The sequence below is a fragment of the Notechis scutatus genome, chromosome 6 (genome assembly GCF_049901735.1).
Source record: "Notechis scutatus isolate UNSWTSFEM ecotype Mainland chromosome 6, rNotScu1.2, whole genome shotgun sequence".
Classification (NCBI taxonomy): Eukaryota; Metazoa; Chordata; class Lepidosauria; order Squamata; family Elapidae; genus Notechis; species Notechis scutatus.
Genome location: NC_142014.1, coordinates 36,890,502 through 36,909,373, shown reverse-complemented (window position 1 = coordinate 36,909,373; position 18,872 = coordinate 36,890,502). Strand labels below are relative to the sequence as shown.

The window sequence follows — 18,872 nt, the reverse complement described above, 5'->3', positions numbered from 1 at the left end:
CTCTGAAACAATCCTATTAGTAATACTTTTCCTAAAGCCAACAAGGAGCTGATCAGATTTCAGGGAATGGGAGTTAACAGTAACACCACCACAGAGAAATACTATTATCTGCATTAACTCTGTCTGAGATACTTTGGAATATGTATTTGTGTATGTATTGATGATTTAGGCTTGTTCTATTGTGCAGCCACAGCCAAGAATTTGCCCTTCAGTCACAGTTGTTCCTGCAAAGTCATTACCGAATTATAATGTTCATTTGTAGCAAAGAAAATTCTCAATCACAGGCTGAAAAAAAGAAAAAGAAAAACAACACCCTTTCGTTTTCTCCTTATAGGTGTAAAAGGCCGTGTTCTAGATCAAAAGAACAAACCCATTGCAAATGTGATCGTGGAAGTTCAAGGAAGGATGCATATATGTCCTTATGTAACCAATAAAAATGGTGAATATTACCTTCTCCTCCTGCCTGGAGTCTACATTCTCAATGTAAGTACTATAACTCTTATCCAGCATACTTTTGTGTTTTGTATACTCTGTCCCAGGCCCTTAAAATGTATTAATCTGAGGGATTTGAAGTAACTTGTATTTCAGACTTTAGGATATGAAATGAGCATTCTGCACATGGAGCAAAGATTTACTTTGATAATGGAACTTCAAGAATCAAGAATAGTAAACATACTGACAGATTAAATTTGTTTTTCAGGCAACCCTCCCTGGATTTATGTCATTACAACAGAAAGTGGTTTTACCAAATGGTGCAGAAAAACTCAGTGCCTATGAATATGATTTTATTTTCTCCATGGGATCTACCTCAAAAAAGCCTGTTCCATGCCCATTGAAACCACTTTATTCAAACAGTGTTAGTACATTTACTGTTACAGTGTTTTATTTTCCAATTTTTGTATATATATATATATATATATATATAGGCATGTAAAATTTTGTATTAAGTTTGCTTTTTAACAGTACTTGACTATAGATTTTAAATTGTATTGAGATATTCTGGATAATAAAACCTTTGAATTAACTGCATTTTGTTTCAACCTTTGAGAATAGGAAAATGTGCACGGGTCACAGTGGTACAATTATTTATTAATTTAATGAAACATCCCCTTTGCCCTTCACTTAAAATAGAATTACTATACTAATACAACTGGATCTTAGGGATAAAAATGAGAAGTCAGAAGAGACCAATGCATATTTTACCTGGTCGATCTTTTCTCTTTAATGAAGACAAATGAATGCAAACATTTGCTTGAAAAAAATGTTTTTTTCCAGTTTGAGGGCAGTGATCCCCAACCTTTTTATGCCACGGCCCGGTACTGGCATCAGCTGGGCGCCGCGGCCCGGTACCGCATCAGCTGGGTGCCGCCATCTTTTTGATGAAAAGTGCTTCCGGTGAGCTTTCACCCGGAAAAGCTCACCGGAAGCACTTTTCATCAAAAGATGGCGGCGCCCAGCAACCAGCGGCCCGGTAGGACTTGTTCCGCTGGGACCCCTGGTTTAGGGTATCTGTACACACATGGAACCTACTCTGAGCAACCTGAGCCAATGAGATTATTTTATTAGTATCTATTAAGCATCTATAACAAATGCTCTTGGATATGGTACTATATAAAAAAGGATGATCTGTTGCTTTTACCTTTCCTCGCCTCACCTTGGAATCACATTTTAGAATTCTGAAGTCAAGAGAACTCTAAATTAGGGGAAATATTTCAATGACAAACTATTTTTACATTCCAGGTAGAAAAAAATACAGTACTGATGCAGAATTTTCCCCCAAAATTAATACAAATGGGAAAATACTATTTTATGTACGTACACACACACACACAAATAGCCCAAGACATACACCATGTGGAGGCTCTTCTTTGTCAGATCTCATTTTAGAAAATATGACTTCAAGGAAATTGATCACCATTACAATCTTTAGATTGTAGTTAGAAAAGAATCAACATTACACATTGCTGCCTCTCCCCACTACCAAAAAAAGACTGGAAACAGATAACATTACTGTTGTGAACTGAATTACTATATAAGAATAAAATATGGAGGATAAACAAGAGCAAAGGTTGTTTATTTGTAAATTATAGATTGCAACTCACACTTCATTGTATACTATTTGCTTGCTGTGAATGTTACAATAGGTAAGTACTTGGGATGCTTCATCTTATTTCAGTGACTTTTAGAATTAGTTCTAAAAACCTTTTAAACAGAATTCTTCCATAATACTTGACTACAGCACAAATGTAAGTCATCCTTTATAATTTCACCAAAGAACACGTATGGTAGCCTAAATAACGTAACTCTACCAAAACTTTGGATTCATTGAGGCAAAGGTAGAGCGCTTTTACAATGGGAACAGGTTGTAAAACTTGTTCCCGAAACAACTGCCTCCTTCTTGTTTTAATCTGCATTAAGGGATCTGTCAGAACTAGTTTTTTTCATGTCAGCTTTAAGCTCTTTTTGAGATAATCTTAGCTTGCTAGCCAATAACCACTCAGATGCAATAAAAATATTGGAGGAGGAAACCTGGAAAACAACTAGTAGGATTACTTAAATCATTGTTAAGCACTTTCCATTGTATCCGCTGTGTTTGGCCTACAGTATTTGGATCAGCTTAGGTAGGTAAATCAGTTTCAGATTTAGACCATAATACATACTTTATTTCTGTGGCCCCTAAAGAGTATTAAGATTTCTTTATATTAAATATAAAGAATAAACTCTGAATTATCAGTCTTCATGATATGCTTATTGTTTTGGCAGATTTCTAACTAAACTGGAGAATGTTATGATCACATTGTTGATGGTGCAATGTTTAAAAATTTCTGTCTTTTGGAAAATAAATATATGCCTGTAAACATTCAAAATTGCATTGTGTTATTTATTCTTCATATAGGAACGGTCGCTTATACTGCAGCTAGCAAAAATAAGTTAGTATTATCATCTCAATAGGCTGCCTACAGACTGGACAAGGTTTGTTCCTTTTCTTCAGCTTTTTTGCACATACAAAACATGACATTAAATGTCCTGTCCTTCCATGTACTATGCAACCATTTTTAGGTCTTGTTTGACATATGACACAAGGCTCTACACTGGAGACAGGCTGCCCCAGTTCCAGTCTTTCTTCTTTGTCTTCACTGTTTTCTTTCTCAGATTCTTTATAGTCTTCTTGGCTACTACAAAGCATACTGCTAGATGTAGATGGCTGTGAATATGCTTCACTTTCCTGAGATTCAGGGCTTTGTTCTGCAGTTTCTTCTTCCTTATCCTCATTAATTTTCCCTTTCTTACAGTCAGGAACATCAAAGCCCTCCTCAGGATATAATGATGAGGGATTTAGAAATGTGCTCTTCTTAGCTGTCTCAGTCTTTTTATCAGGAAGCCAATCCTTCCGAAGAGTCCAGCATCTTGGGCAATGGGATGGAAGAGGTGGATTCATTTCATTGCATTTTGAGCATTTCCAATAATCCTTTGGTGAATTAGATAGAAATAATTTGTGTTAATTGAAATGCTTTATCAAAATAAAAGAAACTATAAAGTTCTTTGTACACATGATGGGCTGTAAGAAGATCTTAGAAGGGGCCATATTTGCAGCCAAAACTTATAAACTACCCTCTCATTATTGCAATCCTTATTTGTACAAAATAGACATGTAAAGTCAAAGCAAGGGCACTATGCCATAGATGCATGGTAATCGAGAAAGAGATTGAAGGGCTAATAATGTTGAATGCTTTCACATATATAAATACAGTATATAAAGCCTGATACTCTGGCCTCTGGTAAGATACGAATTCTGAAAGGCAAAATGTCCATGACTGGAACAAAATTACATTTTAACTGGCCAGGGTCTGGACTGCTTAGTATACTTTAGGGCAAAGGGTCCCCAACCACCGGGCCGCGGACCGGTCCCGGTCCGTGGATCACTTTGTACCGGGCCGCAAAGAAAATAAAAAATAAAATAAAAATGGCGGCTTTCTTCGCCTTCGGTGAATGCTGCTGGGATCAGAGATCAAGGACACAAATGAAAGAAGGGGAGGGAGGAAGCAACCAAAGCCTGTCCTACTCTCTGGCTCAGTGGCTTCGGTTTCCTCCTGCCTCGTTCCTCTCTCAGTCGCTCTCTCGCTCTCTCCTCCACCAGCCCAGGAAGAAACTGCTTCAAAGAAGCCGGCAGGGTGGCTTTTCCTGTCGGCGCAGCTCCTCCGAAGCGCCCGTTCACCCCCACCCCGCCGCCAATCAATCCAGGTTCAATCCAGTGCTCCGTTCTGCCTGCCTGCCTTCGTTTCTGGTTGTTTCGGAGCAGCTTTGGCTGAGTAAAAGAGGCGAATAGTTATTATTCTCAGCCGAAGCTGCTCCGAAACAACCAGAAACGAAGGCAGGCAGGCAGGCAGGCAGAACGGAGCACTGGATTGAACCTGGATTGATTGGCGGCGGGGTGGGGGTGAACGGGCGCTTCGGAGGAGCTGCGCCGACAGGAAAAGCCACCCTGCTGGCTTCTTTGAAGCAGTTTCTTCCTGGGCTGGTGGAGGAGCGAGAGAGTGACTGAGAGAGGAACGAGGGAGACACCTGAGGGATGAGGCTGAGGAGGGAGGGAGACACCTGAGGGATGAGGCTGAGGGAGGCAGGGCCGAGAGGCGGGGCTTCTCAGCCGTCCTGCAGGGACTTGTCCTGAGCCGCGGAGACAGCCGTGGGCTGCCGCCGCCCAGCGCTCAGTTTTGAAGGCGCTCCTCAGCCCGGCGCAGTTCCTAAATCTGCAGCTGAAACCCTCCGTTTTAAATGTCCCAATAGAAGAGAATATCTGTCGCTCAGGGTTGCAATGAGGAGGCATTGGCGCTCCCAGAACTTGGTGGTTTGCTGGCAGACGTTTTATTACCCGACTAGGTAACAACATCAGATGTTACCTAGTCAGGCAATGAAACGTCTGCAAGGAAACCACCAAACTCGGACTCCCCCCCCCCCCCCCCGTCCTTGAAAAAGTGTTTCTGCATGAAACTGGTCCCTGGTACAAAAAAAGGTTGGGGACCACTGCTTTAGGGTACACCTATTCACAGTACTTTGGCTTTAGCTGCAGAATAGTTATGCTTAAGGAAAAGCAATTTAAAATTGATACGTTTTTGCCAAGATTATTTCAGGAGAGAATCCTGACAGGATTTCAGACTTGGTGCCATATTTATTGTAATGCACTCTGCTGTCTGAGATACTTGATTTCCTGCAGATTGATTTGGTGATATACCCAATTTTGCTACATCAATGTAATCACATTATTAGGGAAATGATTATCATTCCAATGGTTGGGAAAAAGGATCAATTCTTTCCTAAAGTATACTCTTATTACTCTCTATATAACAAAATAATTTTAAAAATTTAAAAAGATTTATGGAATACATTTTTCTAATTAGGTTGTTATATTAGTATTTATTAGAGAAAAATATACAACTATAATTGGTACCTGAAAATAGATTGTAACTCTCCAATTCATTGAAATAACACTCTGAATTAAAGCTGAAATCAATCTGCATTTTAACCTCTTGAATTATGTATGTAATTATGTATGTATGTATGTATGTACCGGCATGCATGCAGTATCTAGCTCTGTTTCCCCGAAAATAAGACCCAGTCTTGAAAATAAGCAGTTGGGCTTATTTTCAGGGAGGTCTTATTTTTTTAAGTGCAGGAGGTGGTGAGTGCATGAGCCGATGGGAAAGGGAGTATAGCTACCGCTGTCCCCCACCCCCTGGTCCCATTGTCTGCTTGCCCACAACTGCAACAGGCCAAGCTCTTGACATATATCAGCCTCCTTGGCACATCACAAATACTGTTTTGCTGTGAGAAATGGGTCCAAATGGCTCTTTTGAGTGTTTTAAGGTTGCAGACCCCTGGTCCAGAGGAGACAAAGCTTTCTTTGCTTGCAAAGGGGACGCTTTGAAAGGGAACCTAATCGCTTCATTTCAAGCCGCCCCTTTTGCAAGCACACGGAGTTTTGAGTCTCTTATCTTTTCTCCATCCTGACAAAATGTGTTTGGTCGCTTATCGAACGCTTGGGAACAGAGCAAACCGCTCTGAAAACATCAAGTGAAGGAAATGGAAGTAATCTGGGGAATTCAAAAGTGCAATTTGTCTCAAATCAAGATTTTACTTACTGCTAGTGAAATTTCAGGGTCTTCATCAAATGAATCTATATCACTGTCTTCAGTCTGATATATAGTTACTTGATATACCTGATGAAAAATTAATTTAATTAAAATTCACACAAAATGTATTTTATAACTCTAGATTAAAGTCAATTTGTGAAGCTTTAATTCTCTTTCATCAATGAAAATAAATAAATAAATATTTTACTGAGAAGAAAATATAGTAATTTCACCATCCCAAGTCAAATAACTCAATACTGAATTTTAGAATCAATAAAATTGTTAACATGGCTCTGCATTACATCCTACACCACCTTGAATCTCCAAATACCTACGCAAGGGTCCTCTTTGTAGAGTTCAGTTCAGCATTCAATACCATCATTCCAGACATTCTAAGTAAATTAAACCAACTAGTGGTACCTGAACACACTTGTAAGTGGATCATAAGCTTCCTAACAGACAGGAAGCAGCAGGTGAAGCTAGGCGGAATCACATCCGATATCTGTACAATCAGCACAGGGCCCCCCCAAGGCTGTGTGCTTTCCCCACTTCTCTTCTCCCTATATACCAATGACTGCATCTCAAACGATCCATCTGTTAAAATACTGAAGTTTGCTGATGACACAACAGTGATTGGTCTCTTTTGAGACAACGAATCTGCATACAGACAGGAAGTTATACAACTTGCCTCATGGTGTAACTGGAACAATCTGGAACTGAACACATTCAAAACCGTAGAAATGGTGGTAGACTTTAGAAGAAACCCTCCCATACTACCACCTCTTACAATACTAGACAACACAATATCAACAGTAGAGACCTTCAAATTTCTAGGTTCTACTATATCACATGACCTAAAATGGACACCTAACATCAAAAACATCACCAAAAAAGCACAACGAAGAATGTCCTTTCTGCACCAACTCAGAAAGCTCAAACTGCCCAAGGACCTGCTGATACAGTTCTACAGAGGAATTATTGAGTCTATCATCTGCACTTCTATAACTGTCTGGTTTGGTTCTGCAACCCAACAGGACAGGCACAGACTTCAGAGGATAACTAGGACTGCAGAAAAAACAATTACTACCCACCTGCGTTCAATTGAGGACCTGTATACTGCATGAGTCAAAAAGAGGGCTGTGAAAATATTTACAGACCCCTCACATCCCGGACATAAACTGTTTCAACTCCTTCCCTCAAAAAGATGCTATAGAGCATTGCACACCAGAACAACTAGACACAAGAACAGTTTTTCCACGAAAGCCATCACTCTGCTAAACAAATAATTCCCTCAACACTGTTCAACTATTTACAAAGTGTACACTACTATTATTGTTAATCTTCTCACCACTCCTTATCACCCATCCCCTCCCACTTGTGATTGTAGGACTGTAACTTTGTTGCTTGTATCCTTACGATTTATATTGACTGTTTCCTAGTGATTTGATTGTTGATTGTACCCTATGACTGTCATTAAGTACAATGTTGTACATTATGATTCTTGATTCTTAACGAATGTACCTTTTCTTTATGTATACTGAGAGTATTTACACCAAGACAAATTCCTTGTGTGTCCAATCACACTTGGCCAATAAAGTATTCTACTATTCTACTAATCTTTAAAATCAATAAAATCTTATTAGGAATTATCCTTAAGAACAAGATTGAGATAAAAAGGAAAGTTGCCAGCTTCCCCTTTCAGAATACTTCCAAAATCAGCTATCAATTGTTCTAAATAATTACTTATTTTAAAAAGCTATAGGGATCCAGTTCAGAAAATTAAAACCTTAATTAGGCTATTCAGCACAATATCTGGCTTCATACAATGTGCTAAACCATATTAAATAAACCCAGCCTTTGTCTAAAACTTTGGGAGTGGAAGTAAACATGGATGTAAGAGAAAAAGCTTTATAGGCATTGCACAGCCTTCAAGTACATTGTTTTTGAGATTAGACTTTTTAGATTTCCAAATTTTTTACTAATCTTCAAAGTATTGAGAACTTGTCAGTACACAGTTTAACCAGACACATTCAAAAAGACTAATGATGTAGAATTTTGCACTGAAAAGTCCTAAGTTTAAAACTTGGTTTCTATTTTCAAAATGAGGGGTCCTTGGTACTCTCTGAGTTTGTTTTTTTTGCAGATGTTTCATCCAAACTAGGTAACATCAGTGCTCAGAGCTTTACCCCTAGCTTGGGTAATGAATCATCTGCCAGAAAGCAAGCAAGCTAAGACAGCATCAAGGACCCCTAAATTAACTCCGAACTACAAATATTCTCCTTTATTGATTTTCAAAATAGAGTGATAGAATATGCCATTCATGGAGGAAGCATTTTCTCCCAGCATCAAACTTTACTTCTTCATTCAGGCTCCTTTTATATTTATCAGAAGGACTTACATGAAGATCTGAGAATAGTGAGTAGCAAAGATAAGCAGAACTTCTGAAACTTCACAGAAGTTTAGATTTTGAGAGGTTGACAGTTCACTCGGTTATGTTCATTTTTAAGTGTCCTATATGAAATTACATTTCTCAAACAACATTCCATCTGATTTTGGTTCAAATATACATACTTCATCATCCTCATCTGTTAGTTCAAACCCTTCTTCATTAGGACTGTAGTCTTCTGAGTAGATAGATTCAACTTCAAACTCTACACTGAATTGATCTGAAATCGAATCCTCGTCTAACCAGTCTGAATTTTCACTTAAACTGGCATGATCCTAGAGAGAGAGAATGCTTCTGATTAGAATAGTAATGAAATTGATGAGATGTCCCTAAAATTATAATGCATATATGGAATGAAAAAGAGCACCTGCAATAATGGAAACAAAACTGTGCTAATAAGATACAAACTTCTCGTAAAATGCTAAGTAAGCAGTTAATTATATTTATTTTTTTATCAAAGTACAGGAACTCTTTGATTTACAACCATTTATTTAAAAATCTTTCAAAGTTGAGACAACACTGAAAAAAGTGACATATGACTAGTCTCTCCACTTACGAATGCTGTAGTATCCCCAAGGTCAATGATCAAAAGCCAGATGCTTGACAACCAGCATGTATTTACAATGGTTCCAGTGTCTTTGGGTTACATGATCACCATTTGCAATCTTCCCAGGGCCCTTTCAACAAGCAAAGTCAATGGGGAGACCAGATTCACTTAACAACCATGTGATTTGCTCAACAATCATGGCAAAAAAGGTTGTACAATTGAGCACAACTCACTTAATGACATCAGTTTAACAATCCCAATTGCTTGAGGTCCCAATTATGATCCTAAGTTGAAGATTACCTGTAGCTCCTACAACGAAGAATGCATATTCCCTGAACTAGAGCAGCATTGCTATAGGAAGTAAACATTTTCTTTCTTTAAAAACAAGGCTACTTCCATGATTAAAAAGTAAACATTCATCTTTTTAAAGAAAGAACATTCTTGAAATGGCATGGGTATGAATTGAACAGAAGAGACAAACTATGTTTAAGCAGCAATGATCATAAGGCATCAGTTGTCAATACAGTTTTAGGAATTGCCCTACCATGGTTCTGTGTGGAATATTTAGCATTTTAAGCAGGTGTTATGCTGCACAAGTCTAAAAAAATTGTCTAGCCAGCATTCTATTTTACTGTGCTAGTTTCCAGCTTGTAGAGGCAAGTAATGATATCACTGAATATTCTTGATTCACTATTGCATTATGATTTGTCAAATCAAATGTTGCAGAAAATGTCAGTTAACCCTGAAATTCTATTATCCACCCTGCAAATTCAAAATCATATTTTAATAAAAGCTTCCTCTGCTTTACAGTATCTAATTTAACAAACCACTGCTTATTTAAGCACAATAAACTGCTCTTATTTTAAAAAAATTGTACTGTGATTGCATTTACAGAAAGGCTCTAGATCAGGACTGCCAAAACTCCTGGCCCATGGGGCTAGATGTGTCATGCGCTGGCCACACCCACGCCTGGTTTAGCAAAGGGAGAAAAAGTCTTGATAAGTCACATGATGCCGCCATGATGACGTGAATTTGACACCCCTGCTCTAGATATAATAATATACTACGTATAAGAATACATTGCAGTTAAAATTGCTGAAGCCCCTAAGAAACAGCACAGATAAAGGCAGGAAGGACAAGGATATTTAAGTTTGAAAACATATAGTGGATGGGGGTGGACAAAATACAGCATCTTGAAATATGCAACTCAGGCTGGGGTGACATGATATCAATATTTAAGGAGCTGTCAGAAAGAAGAGGGGGTTAACCTATTCTCCAAACCACTGAAGGCAGAGGAAGCAATGGATGGAAACTAAATCAAGGAGAGAACCAGCCTAGAACTAAGGAGAGGTTTCCTGACAGTTATATCAATGGAACAATTGCCTCCAGAAATCATGGGTACTCTAACACTGGAGGTTTTAAAGAAAAGTTTGTACAAGTATTTGTCTGAAATGGCATAGAATTTTCTGGAGCAGAGGGTGAGACTACAAGACCTCCAAGTTCCTTCCAATTTTGTTATCTTTTTGGTGGGTATATTCCAATGCAACAGAATTGGGATAAAACATAATAAATATCAAAGGAGAAAATTTTTCCTCTTGCATACAGTGCTATACATGAGAGCTAGTTGTTACTAGTACTTCCTAAGCGGCCTTTCAGCCTCTCACTTCATGAAAATATTTATCAGCCATTTACTCTCTTAGAATACGGACATGAATTTAATACTCTCTTATTTCTGATGGAGAAACTCTACAGATAACAAATTAGCATGTTTACTGCAAAGCCTTGACTAGTTTTCTTCTTTTTTGACATGTCAGGTTAAAATACGTATCATTTTCTCATGCTATTATCATTTCCTTCCAGTGGTACAGATTTAACATAGTTAAATTTCTTGTTTAAAAATTAAAACTAGTATATACTTACTCGACTTGGTGAGGAATTGATTGAGCTGCTGCTGTTGCTTCGCTCACAATCTACTACACACCATTTAAGACTTTCATCAAATGTAAGAGAAATACTGTCGGATTTCTGTCTTTTTCTTTGTCTTTCATAATTTATATCTTCTGAAGCACTTTCTTCTGTTGGAAAAAAATCTCTCTTAAGCAAATTGCCAAATCTTTGATTTTGTGTTAGAAAATAATTCAATGAAGAAAATCTATTATGCAATTTCTAAACTTTAGATAGGTGATTGCTGTCTTATTCCTATCATTCTGAGGATTGAATCTTCTTTCCATATTCTGAAAGAAAATCACCAGTACTACCTAAAATGCTTGCATAAAATACTAACAGCTCACTAAGATATCTATTGACATCCCTCCAAAAAGTTACATATTTTCAATGTTCTCAAATTATGAGAAATTGTTCATTGGATTGCTATCTTTAAAAGAGACACTCCTATTTTTAAAAGCAGACATTATTTTATACAGATTAAAAAAAGCTTCTACTTAACAGTAATAACGGTAACTACATTTAAAATGTTTCTAGTACAATTTCTTTTCACGAAACCAGTTGGAACAGTGTGAAGTATATGATCTATAGCAGAGGTGTCAAATTCAAGGCCCAAGTGCCGGATCCGGCCCATGAGTGTTTAGATCTGACCTGCGGGGCCGCCCTGGAAACAGTGAAGGACCGGCTCAGGATGCCTTTGCCAGTGAAAGCGGAGCTTTCCATTTTCTCTGGCAGAGTAACTCAGGCCACTACAGGCGCTCCCTGACACAAGTGACATTGAGCTGGCCACACCTACCCCAGCCTCTCAAGATCAAATACAACCCTGATGAAGCCCTCAATGAAATTGTGTTTGACCTTGATCTATAGAATAAATAATATTCGGGATATAATAGAATAAACAAAAGCTGCTATATCTCACTTACATATATCTCCATAACACACTGTATTAAACAGACAAGTTAAATTCCAGTGTTAAATTTGAGGCCAGCAGCCAATGTATTAAAGATTATGAGAAGACAGATCTCAATCAGAGGCCAGCCAACCAATAAACAACTCTACTTCCACACAATGTATACAATCACTTTACTACTCAATGATTACTTTTGAATATTCAAATGACTCTAAGGACTGAAACATAACACAATAGATTTATATACCTGTTTCACTGGATCTTGTTCTTCGGGAAGTAGTTGCTTCAGTGGCTTCTTGTATTGTTTCCTGTTTAATAATATAGAGTAACTATTTCAGATTTACATGCGAAAGAATAAAGAGGCATATACCATATATATTCCTGAGGAATTATCTCAACCCAATGGGACATGCCTGCCCCATCTGCACTGCCAGAAGAGGTATGCTGTAGACCCGGCTACTTAAGGAATGTTGGCTGGTGAGGTCCAGAAGAGCTTTCTCTCCTGTGGGGCTCCTGCTCTTTGAAACATCATACCCCCTGGGGTGAGACCAGCTTCCACTCTCCTGACCTTCCTTTTTTTTTCTTTACACATCCCTTTAATTCCTTTAAAGGGAGTTGGGGCAACTAAATGGGGCTGGGTGTTTACTGGCCAGATGCCCTTCCTGACACCTACATGGAGTTAGCAGCACATATTTTCTCTTTGATAAACCTCTGCTGCTATCTAGGATTGAACTTTCAACCTTCTGAGTGGGAGGCAAGTGCGTTTTCACCTCTAGACCATGCCGCTCCCCCCTGACCTTCCATAAGGACCTGAAAACCTGGTTCCGCCAGTTGGCTTGGGGTCCCAATGGGGGAATGCTACACTGGAGATGCTTGGTAGATTAATAGCTGATCCCACCTCACCACCCATACAACTTGTTACCTCCTCCCCATATTTTTATCATAATTTACAATGTTATTGCTATATGTATATTTGTATAGTGCTGTTGGTTTTCACTTTGTAAGCTGCCCAGAGTTGCCTTGTGATGAGATGGGTCGCAAATAAATTTAATGAACAAATGAATGAATAAATGTAATATAAATCAGTGATCACCTTTAGAATGTTTCCATTTTCTAGTTGGCATCTGGACTGATTCACAGCTATGTTATTAGAGTCTTCAAAAAAAAAAAAAAAAAAGGAAGTCACAAAAGGAGAAAGCTGGCAATTCAGACACACATTTTTAAATAATCTAGTTATTATTTTATAACTGTACAAATTTGAATTCCTTAAAATTCAGTAATAAATGTTGGCCAATAGAGTTAGAAAGGATTAAATAGATATTTATATAATTGCATTTCAGGACCTTTTTTACTCGTTTCAAAATTTTAACCATGCAAGAATTCAATAGGTTTCTTATTTGCACCTAGCCCTCTGTACATCTGTTATAAGTGCAATTATACATTAACTTACCTTGCTGGGTGGCTGTTACCAGGTTTTTGGAAATCATCAAATATAATTGCCTTTTTAAAAGATAAAATAAGATTTTAGCTTTAGATAAAAAGAACAGTAAACAAAACAATGATGAGGAAAGCTTGTATGTATTCAGAAGCTTCAGGGGAAAAACAGCAAACTGAAAATGGCTGCTAAAAGCAGAGTGAAAGAGGGCTCTAAGCCATTCAGCAATCAGTACATGTCTTTCAATATAGGTATCATATGATTCTCCTCCTCTCCCCAGCCTCTTTTTTATTTCTTTGAGTTCTGATAACTGCCTGGAAAAGTCTTTACAGTTTTCTTGGCAACATTTTTGGAAGTGGTTTGCCCTTGCCCTGTTGCTAGGCTGAAAGTGGTTAGTCCAACCTTGCACAACTTTGTGCCTAAAATATGACTACAAATTAGGCAGGATTGGAATTAAATCTGCATTTACTTTGATACCATTTACTTATACCAAGTAAGAGCCTAGCTGACACTAACCATCTGTCCACTTCTGAAGCTAGAATGTTGGTTGAAATAGTATAATATTTTACCTTTTTTTCAAATTCTAAATGGACATATTACGGCTACATTCAGATCTACCCATATGATATACTGTTAAGCTGCTGGGTTAGCACTTAGGATCCACATTCCAGCCTACCTTCAGTCTTGATCCAAAGTCATCCAAGTTTTCCAAGGCTAAAAGATGACTCAAAGCTGTATCCTCAGTTCCAGCCCAGCACCTTAAGCACTGTATCACGCTGGCTATAGTTCTTTTTAAAAAATCTAGAAAAAACTCTTATCCACTACCCCCAATAATCTATTGTGAGTTCTTACAGAAGTATACAAACGTAATAAATAATTTGGATGATTTTCTTGTAGACAGTATTTTATTTTACAGTATATTTATGACAGCTACTAAGTAAATACAATACAGAACTATAAAAGTTTACATTAGATTTTTACATTAAAAATAAATTCACTACAAGCATACAGATAATCTGAATTGATATATTTGTAGCACATGTCATGCCAACAAAACTATAGCACAGCATTTAAGACAAGTTTGTTTTTTTTACCTGTGTTCTTTTATAGAAAAACTCTGTACTCCAAACAGATGCCCCAGAAGGTCATTTGCACAGTGGACAATATGCTGTTGCTTTTCATCATATAGACGTTTAGACATAATATATTGGCCAATATAGAACAAAATCTACAATAACGAAAACAGCAAGAAAGGTCACAAAATGGGACAAAATTCACTTAGCAACAGAAACTTTGGGCTCAATTGTGGTCGTAAGTCAAGGGCTACCTGTATCTGTTTTCTTTTTTGCTTACTACTTTCACTGTGAAATGGTAGCAATCAAAGGCAGAATGGAGGCTTTTCAGAACAACTGTTAGAATACAAAAGATAATCATAATGAAGATAAAGCAACCCCTTTAACTTTATTACAATCAATGTTTGATGAATTCAGGACTAAAATTGGCTCAGCTGCTTGAAGCCAAGTTTATGAACCTTGAAGAAAAGACAGATGAAAGATGGAATAAGATGGATATTTAAAAGGTATAGTGATATATAGGTAGTCCTTGACTTACGACTAGTCATTTAATGACTGCTCAAAGTTATGACAGACCCTCCCAAAGAGCTACTTACAACTAGGATTAAAAGTCCAATGTTTCCTTCCTCTCATGCTGCAGACATGATTGCACTGGACATTTATGACTGTTTGCAAGTGTTCCATTATCACCTGACTGCAATTAATGTTTTTTACAGTTTCACCAGATGGAGATGGCGGAGATAGTGAGATTAACCACTTTGATCAGAGAAAATGCATTAATTTTAATGCTGATCTGAAGCCCCTTTTGGACTTTTTGCATGAACCAGAAAAAATATTAAGAAAAATATTAAATAGATTAAGAAAAAAATAAGAAATAAAAGTAGATAAAAGAAAAATGGAAATTAATATTGTAAACTTAGTCTTTAATGTAAATCAATATGAATACTTGTTGTAAAGGAAAGGTGGAGATAATTTCTTTGTATTTATAAAGAATAATGAAAAAGAAAGGAAAATAGAAAGTGTAGAAATAAAAAGGAACTAAAAATAAATAATAAATGTAGAAATCTTATTTCTACATTTTTGATATTGCTTTCCTTTTCATCCTTTTCTCCCCTCTTTTTCATTTTTGAGTTTAACTATTTTTGTTAAGTTTCCATTTATCTTAAAATCTAATAAGTTTATTTTTAAAATGAGAAATTAATGAATTATTTCTAATGAAATTAGAAATATTCAATGTAGAAAATAATTCTTTGAAAATGGGCAACTTTGGAATACAGAATATGGGTCTTGCCTTTGCTCTCATACATAAAGTCACCACCCACCATCTCAGCTGTGTAGTAGGTCTTCACTCTTCAGCCACATTACTGTTAAATAAGCATGTTGTTCAGTGTATGAGAAATAAATCCCTAAATCATTTTCACTTCCTATGTTGACTGCAATGAATCTATTTACCTCCTTCATGGTAAAAGTATCCTTTTCTGCACCAGCAAACTGTAGAAGTTTCATAAGCAGTGGTTTGGGTTTAATCTGAAAATATAAAGAAAGATGCAGTTTGTTTAGTTATGTCTTGTTCAAAATATGGGAAATGTTTCAAAAACTAACCTAGCTCTGAAGTTTTTAATATGCTCAACAAATACAAATCTCTCTGAGGTCAACCTCAAAAAGGCTTGTATTTAAAAGCAGAAGGGGGAAAAAGCACAATTTCCTAAAACTTGTTTCTATCATTCCCCAAGATCATGTCCTAATAACAGAGAATGCTATTTTATTTAAAATCTTATATTCTGCTTACTTCTTATAAAATGGGCTGAAACTGGCTCTTAACGTATTTATATATTCACATAAAATGTAATAACATAACCAAAACTAAATAACAGAACAGCTTTAAACTATAAAATGAAAAACACTCACACATGGGTCTTGATAACCAACTGAAATCTTATTCTGATGCCCAAAGGAATGTTGGGGCTTCTCTGATACTTTGCTGCCACTATTTGAAAATGCTTTGAATGCAGCTGATCAATGCAAATACAATATTTTCATATGTACATATTCCACTTTTTTTTAGAATAGAATTCTTTATTGGCCAAGTGTGATTGGACACACAAGGAATTTGTCTTGGTGCAAATACTCTCAGTATACATAAAAGAAAAGATACTTTAATGACAAATGTGACCTAAGTTTTAGTTTTCCTTTAAAAATGGAAACTGCCTGCGTGACTTTTAGCCAGCCAGTCTTCACCCCTGAAGTTGAAAGCATCCCTCTACCAACCCACAGATAGATAGGTGAGGTTTGCATAATATTCTTATATCCAGGCTAAATTACAGTTCACCACAAAGTGAGTAACCCATTCAAAGTATCTTCAGCCTGTCTCCAAATGAGGATAAAATTTTAAGTGATCTTCACTTTGCCTCAAAAATGCCTTACCATCTCAAAGAGTATTACTGCAATTCCACTTAGCAATCTTTTATCTTTCCAAGTGACAGATTCCACCTTGCACCAGATAAATTTATGCCCAGAAATTTCATTAGCCTGAACTTCCCAGCACATTTTATAGCTTTTTCACTGGATCTTTGGTTTCATGTAAACAATAATCTCAGGCATAACTACAGAAAAACATGTTCTTTATGTGCAATGGATTTTCCCCAAGCAAATTAACATTAGCTTTTTTCTGAATTTCTAAACTAAGACACTGCAAAGGATTTTGAACAATTTAGTGAGTCAGAGTTCTCCAATTTATAAAAAAACGTATTAGCAGCATTCCCACATTGGCTAAACCAACCTGTCATTTGCTGATCTCAGAATGCTGACGGAATCCCTCATTGCAATCCTAAACCATGGTTTAAAATTTAAAACGTGTGACCCTCCTACTTCAACCATCTTCTTTCCCCCTCGCCAGGGTTTAAAGAACCCTCGTCCTAGTTTGGGGTGCGTACACACAAAATAGCTAATAACACAAACAATCCGCCCTCTCCTTCCTATTGTCCTGTCGGCAGGACGTTCAACAGGGGCCTCTGGAAAATGCAACCGCCTCGGAAGGGCCTCAGCGCCGCCTCATACGCTTACCAGGTTTTCTTGATCCGAACGGCCAACGGCAGCTGAGCCAGCCGCAGTCGGGTTGGTCGCGGAAGCCATTTTAGTCTTGCACATTTGCCTGCTAGGGAGGAAAGAAAAAATAAATAAAACTAAATAAGAAGAGGCGGTGCATTAGGCGACAGGGCAGCAAAACCCAAAAAAGCACCTCGATGACCTTACCGTACAGCTACTCAAGTCTCAACTGCCTGGCAAGGGCCGAGCATAAATAGCGGCCCCGCGACCTCTTTTCCGGGCATGTCTGGGCTTCACTCCTCCAAACAGAACAGCCCGGCATGTCAGAACATGACTGTTGAGAGGCGCTGAGTTAAGAAGGTGGGAGGGACCAGACAGAACGGAGAGAATCCGCCGCTCTTTTCCCAACGATCCCTCCCAGCTGAACGCGCCTTCCGCAGAATCTAGGCCAGAAATCCTTCTTCCCGCCAACTCCCAAGCTTCCTTCCCTTTCGCTCGGCCCCCCTCGCCCGTTTCCGTACGCGCCTTTTTGAGTTTAACGAAAGCAAACCGCTTCCTCCTGAAAGCGGAGGCCAAATTTCACGCCACGCGTCGCCATTTCGAACCAAGGCGCTCGAAGCTGCTTTCTTTTTTATGCGGCGGCAGGAGCCGCTTCCTGGCTGCGGTTGCGCGGGAGGCCTACGTGGCGCCCCCAGCTGGGCCTGCTGACGCTCGCGCTGTCTTCCCCCAGCCAGGCCGAACAAGCGGCTTTCTACGGAAGGGACCCCCTTTGTTCCCTCAGTACCTGCCTCGCGCTATGCTTCATGTTTGAAAGCGGGGAGGGAGGGGATCATCTGCTACTGCAGACTTCCTGCATTGCATTGCATTCCGCGGGTTTAATTTAAAAAAACTGCACAAGGTTTATAGTAAAGCAGCCACCCTATCAGCTAGGTTTGAGTTCGATTATTTTTTGGTCCATACATAAACATAAAAACCGATGCACGTTTACTCCGTCTTTTTCCATTGTTGGAAATTAGCACTCAATCATCTCCTAGAACATTGAACTATCCTAGGGAATAATAAAAAGGCAGAATATTTCCCCTAAAAATAGTAGAAACTCAAGAGTAGAAACACCTCAGAAGCAGAAGCTCACCCCCACCTTTATTAATGGATGGGCCATTAAGGCCTGGGCCAGAATACTTTACATTACAAAGATCTCCAGGTAAAACCATACCAATTGCTCAAAAGCCCTTTCAGTGCATCATCCAGCAAGGCTCAACCAAGCCTGGAACTCAGGACAGCCTACAGAGTTGTCCCTGCATGGCCCCATGGGAGTCTGACAACCAATCAGAATACAAGCTTCAA

General features: G+C 38.2%; 2 protein-coding genes across 5 annotated transcripts in view; one reads left to right on the top strand and one right to left on the bottom strand.

Moving 5' to 3' along the window:
* CPM (carboxypeptidase M) overlaps positions 1-2,867 on the top strand; it is a 45,263-nt gene extending 42,396 nt beyond the window's left edge. For 2 of the 3 annotated variants that reach the window (XM_087967989.1, XM_026667760.2), the window contains exons 8-9: positions 335-483; positions 701-1,024. In XM_087967989.1, coding sequence (XP_087824115.1) covers positions 335-483; positions 701-934 — 383 coding nt within the window. In that variant the 3' untranslated portion in view covers positions 935-1,024. Of the gene's footprint in view, positions 1-334; positions 484-700; positions 1,025-1,504 lie in introns of those variants that run through there. The other variant, XM_087967990.1, reaches the window with a different exon arrangement.
* On the bottom strand, positions 2,054-18,342 carry MDM2 (MDM2 proto-oncogene). Of its 2 annotated transcripts, none has more exons than XM_087967987.1 (11): positions 17,736-18,342; positions 17,547-17,637; positions 15,936-16,010; positions 14,505-14,638; positions 13,426-13,475; positions 13,069-13,130; positions 12,223-12,283; positions 11,042-11,196; positions 8,700-8,849; positions 6,138-6,215; positions 2,054-3,469 (listed from the first exon to the last, which is right to left on the bottom strand). In XM_087967987.1, the coding sequence occupies exons 2-11, from the start codon at positions 17,628-17,630 to the stop codon at positions 2,918-2,920; spliced, it is 1,401 nt and encodes a 466-aa protein (XP_087824113.1). In that variant the 5' UTR covers positions 17,631-17,637; positions 17,736-18,342; the 3' UTR covers positions 2,054-2,917. The 2 variants fall into 2 exon arrangements, with proteins under 2 accessions (XP_087824113.1, XP_087824114.1); XM_087967988.1 differs by having other exon boundaries at positions 17,547-17,634; positions 17,736-18,337.
* Between the last annotated feature and the right edge of the window lie 530 nt (positions 18,343-18,872).